The sequence below is a fragment of the Coptis chinensis genome, chromosome 3 (genome assembly GCF_015680905.1).
Source record: "Coptis chinensis isolate HL-2020 chromosome 3, ASM1568090v1, whole genome shotgun sequence".
NCBI classification, from domain to species: Eukaryota; Viridiplantae; Streptophyta; class Magnoliopsida; order Ranunculales; family Ranunculaceae; genus Coptis; species Coptis chinensis.
In genome coordinates, this window is record NC_141458.1 from 71,734,412 (window position 1) to 71,739,768 (window position 5,357).

The 5,357-nt window shown below is 38.3% G+C and overlaps 1 protein-coding gene across 1 annotated transcript; it reads left to right on the top strand.

The window, feature by feature from the left end:
* The first annotated feature begins 904 nt into the window (after window positions 1-904).
* On the top strand, window positions 905-1,587 carry LOC147510677 (uncharacterized). The gene is made up of 2 exons (XM_086598217.1): window positions 905-1,398; window positions 1,492-1,587. Exons 1-2 carry the CDS (start codon window positions 907-909, stop codon window positions 1,585-1,587), a joined length of 588 nt encoding a protein of 195 aa, XP_086454343.1. The 5' UTR covers window positions 905-906.
* The last annotated feature ends 3,770 nt before the right edge of the window (window positions 1,588-5,357 follow it).

Genomic DNA, 5,357 nt, shown 5'->3' on the forward strand with positions numbered 1-5,357 from the left:
TATGAGGCTCATTATTTTAATTCTGACCAATGGACTTCACTCACTTTGTATATTTCTCTCTTTATTGTGTTTATGAATTCTTTAGCATGCGTTTTAAAATGTAATGGTTTGTGTTTCACATATAGGATTTAAAATGTACATATATTTAGCTAAGATTGATCTATACTTAGGTGTCGGCAGAGTAGTTGGCTTCTCTTTAAGGAGAAGTTAAGTAGCAAAAGCCGAGCTTGAGATATTATAAACACTTACCTGTTTTACTACCTCTGCCAGTGTAGAATATTAGACCCAAAAGCACATATGACAGCATTAGGCTTTGATTCTATCCAAATTGATGTTAGCAATGCCATATAACTAGACCCAAAAGCCGAGTGTGTTATCCCAGGGCATTGTGGTGTTTTTTTGACTGTTTGCCCTTCCTTCAAACTTACTGAATGTATGTTATCAAGGTGGTTTCCCCTATGCTTGACGAGGGACAGAGTCAAGTTCATTTTTGTAGAGAGAGTCCAGTTATTTTGTTGTAATACTTAATGTACATAAATGACGGTTCATACAAAAACAGTCTTGTATATATATATATTTTCACTGTCGTGTAAAAGTTAGGTTATATGTACATATGGTTGTTGGAAGGATGTCATTATTGATTTCCAGGTTATGACAGGTTTAAGTATACGAAATGTTGACCAAACAAAGGAAACTCTGCCCAAAATTCGATAGAATTTGGATAGCATAACGCCTCATTCTATTTCTTCATATATACTTGGAGTTATCATAGCAAGCTTATAAGTATATTAGTTTTACGACTAGGATGATCTCCCTTTTCTAGTGTTTTTCTTTGTACATTGTTTCTTTAAATATGGTTTATTTAAATATGGTTTACTAATACTTGTTTTATTTTTCTTTGTAGAGATGGGTCCTCGATCAAAGAATGTGAAGAATGTAGCGAAAACTACATTCAAGGGTGTTAAGAAATTGTTTGGTGGCGGTTCCTCTAGCGGTGATGTAGTTGGAAGAAAAAGACATAGGGCAGACGGCTTAACGACATCAGCGCGTAAAGAGGACCATTTGGAAAAAGAGGTTCCTGAGGTTGATTCGTTTAGTGAAGATAGTGTAGATAGTGATACTAATGTAGGTTTAGATGTAGGTTTAGACAAAGGGAAGAGTATAGTAGAAGAGGAGAGTGAGGAGAGTGAGGAGGAGGATGAGCAGGATGATGATGTTGAAGAATATGTGGTAGAAGAGGTACCACCAGTGGAAGAAGCACCTCCGGTATTGGATTTCGTAAGAAAATCCAATGATGATTTGGAGTTTCAAAGAGGTGTGTATGGGGGAGGCCCGTATGAGTCAGAGTTGTTGTATGACTATGCGGTGCATGTCGCTCGCGATGTTTGGGAGAGAAGGGTAATATTTTGTTTTTCTTGTGTACTTTGATTTTCTTTTACAAAATCTTTTGTTTCTGTTCATATATATCTAATGCGTGCTCGGTTGTTTCAGGAGGATCGCGGAGCGTTAAAGTGTGTTTCACACTTAGCGAAGTTATCCCAATGGAATTTCAAAATGAATGTGAAAGGTCTCCGAGATTTGCCGTGAGTGGAAGAATCGGGTTGTTTGATCTCATGGAAGGTTATCACGAGCATATGGATCCACCATTGATCTCTGCGTTTGTGGAGAGATGGCATCCGGAGACCAACACCTTCCATATGCTAGTTGGGGAGATGACTGTGACTTTGGACAATGTTGTCCAAATCTGTGGAGTCACAGATTAGAGGAAGAGCGGTCTGCAAGGGGACAATGAGTGAACTTACAACAATCGATAAATCTCTTACATCTTGGTGCAGGGCTCCTATTGATTTGATTAGGAGGAGATGGAAGCTAGCAAGTTCACTTCAAAAGTAAGGCTAGAATTCATCGGAAGCATTTTGCGAACAAGGTTCATGATAGCCCATATATGTGATTTTTGGGAATGTGGTAGAAGGCCTCGAAGTTTCGGGATGTTCAATGATATTAGAGCTTTTATTACATTTTTTTCTTTGGATGTGCCGTTTTTCTCGACATGTTTGGACTGGAGTGCCTATATGTTATCCGAGGCCGTTGTTGAAATTGAGTGAGATAGAAGAGTATGCATGGGGTGCAGACAATTTTGGCGTTTTTATATAGTGGTCTCGGCTGCCACATGTGCGAAGGTGAAAGGGGTTACGGGCTATATGACTCTTCTGGGTAAAACTTGAGTATTTTAGAGTTTTTTTTTTTTTTTTAATGTTAATTTTATTACTCTATCAATATGTTAACTATTTGTGTATATCTAGGCATGGATCTATGGGTATTTTTCGGTATTCATGACAGTCCCAAACTTCAACTATATCTCGTCTCGGCCCGCTTGCTCATAGACACATCCGGCCGCTCCACACTATTACGACATAAGCGTATGCATTGCAGTTTTATCGGCGATAATTGATGATTTGAATGAGTTCAATGTAAGTATTAAATTCAATGACAATTTGGTATTTAAGTTTTTAGTAATTGATCATTAGAGTTGTTAATGACACATTTGATTTTGTTTCAGGTTGTTTGGCATCCCTAAAAATATATCGAGATACAAACCCGATTGATGACATTGCATTTTTGAGGGATTGCTATATTTTTTCAACATTGTCGAGCTTTTATTTGCCGCAAGGGTGGTGCGTCAGTTGGGTCACGTGCAACTTGTACCTAAAGATCCTCCAATGCCAAATTGGAGAACAAGAACTATGGCAGGACGCGGGTATGAGGTGAGCTGGATCAATATTGGGCCAATTTACTGGGAGTCGTGGCAGAATCACGTGATCCAACTCTGCAACCGAGGACCTATTTCGTCTTATCCATGGGAGTGTCATCAAAACTACATGACTTGGTATGCGAGGAATTCTCATGTAGTTTTGGTGAACCCTGAGCTTCTTCCTATTCATCCCTCCCTGGAGACACTGCCTAACTGTTTACCGATTGTAAGTATTGTGATTTTTAATTGAGTTTTCTCTAACTGTGATTTTTTGCATTCGATTGGTAACTTATCTTGATTTTTCTTTTTTTAAATGAAACGGCGTCATCGATGAAACCAGTCGTTTGCTAGAGAGAGGTTTGCAATTGGCTGGGAATGATATGCCAGAGGAAGCAAGGTCCTCCTTCGAACAAGCGTACAACTTGACTAGGTGCAAGTACATTGGTGGGCGATATAGTTGATTTGTTTCAGTTTAGGGTTTGTAACTTTGTAATTTAGTTTGATGGATGTAATTTGTTTCAGTTTAAGGTTTCTAATTTTGTTAACTTCGAATGAATTGATGGATATGATGTTTGCATGAATGTTGGATGTTTGAATGGATGAATGATGTTTAATGTTTGAATGGAATTTAATGAATATGTATGGATGAATTTGATGAATGAGAGTGTTTGATATCTGATGTTTGAATGGAAAAGTGGAATTTGATGATTATGAATGGATGAATTTGATGAATGAGAGTGTTTGATATTTGATGTTTGAATGGAAAAGTGGAATTTGATGAATATGAAAGTGTTGTAAAAACAAAACGAATTTTGAATTTTTTTTTTTTTTCAAACGACCCAGCCGCATCGTTTGGCATAAAGGCCAAATGACCTCAGCAGATCGTTTTTCCTTTATACCAAACGACCACGGCAGATCGTTCTCTTTTAATCTCAAACGACCCACCCACATCGTTTCGTCTAAAGGCCAAAAGACATGGACACATCGTTTGGTCTAAAGCCCAAACGACATGGACACATCGTTTGGTCTAAAGGCCAAACGATGTGGCTGGGTCGTTCGGTATTAAAGCCAAACGACTTGACCGTGTAATTTTGGTCATTATTGACAACATACGAACATTATTTCAAATCACTCAATTGCGGTCCGAATCAACTAGTCGATCACTCGATTGCCATCCGAATCAACTTAGTCGATCATTCGATTTCAAAATCACTCGATTGCCGTCCGAATTAACTTAGTCGATTACTCGATTTCCAAATTAAATCAAATAAAAGCCCTAACATTGATAACATAAAAATCAAATCAAATTACACTTGTTCCAAATTACATCAAAATACAAATTACATCAAAATATCAAATTACATCAATATATCACTTAGTCGATCGCTCGATTTCAAAATCACTCGATTGCCGTCCGAATCAACTTAGTCGATTACTCGATTTCCAAATCAAATCAAATAAAAGCCCTAACATTGATAACATAAAAATCAAATCAAATTACACTTGTTCCAAATTACATCAAAATACAAATTACATCAAAATATCATATCGACAACATACAAACAACTTAGTCGATAACATGTACTGTTGGGTCTTCAACGAGCTCCTTTTCCCATATTAAATTGGGAATGTTCAATGCCATAAATTGCAATTGCCTTCTTTGTCAAGGCCAAATTCCAACTTTCAAGCAATATCATATCGAGCTCTAAGCCATCATGACATCGAGGAATCGGACAATCTTCAACAAGTTCAATATTGACAAAATGATTTCCACCAATATGTGCGCTACCCAACACTTGGGTCACTTTCTCAGGATTTGCTTGGGTTCTCAGCGGCATGAGAAGGAAGCACTGACGAGCTCCTAAATGCATAAGGACAACATTAAATCTTGAAGCAAATAAGTATCCAGCAAAAGGTATGCTCATCAACTTATTTAAGGGTGCGTAACCTTCTTCATGTAGGATTTCCTTCATCGAATAAAAAACCTCACTTTGATTGTGCAAAGTACAATAAAGGGGGAGGTTGTCAGTAAGCTCTTCGTACAACTCCCTTCTCATCTGTGGCCATTCTTATTGACTTCTTCCTAATGCAATGCAGAAAGCTCTATAACCGCAGTTTCCATCGCCAACAGGGTCATGGACTCTAACAATGTATTTATGCATTTCTTCAGGAATATCCAACCCGTAAACCTTAGGACCCCTCGTCTTTCCAAAGTCTAAGCCATCTCTCACATTTCGTGGTGTGACTGTTTTTGGAGAAGGCTTATTTCTTGGTGTGGTTGTTTTTGGTGTTTTGGGAGAAGGTTTATTTCTTGGTGTGGTTGTTTTTGGTGTTTTTGGAGAAGGCTTATTTGTTGGTGTGGTGTGGATGTTTTGGGTTGATAGTTTTGGAGAAGACTTCTTTCTTGGTGTGGTGTGGGTGTTTTGGGTGGGGGTAGTGTTTGGTTGTGACGAGACCCACTCTTCATGGTCATGTTGAGAATGTTCAAAATGAGATGGATCTCGCTTTGAAGAGTTATCATCTCCAGTTGGAAGCTTTTGCAGCCTACCTTCGGCCGACCTTTGGTTTTGCTTCCTCAAGAGGCGGTACTAGCCATGTACTTTTC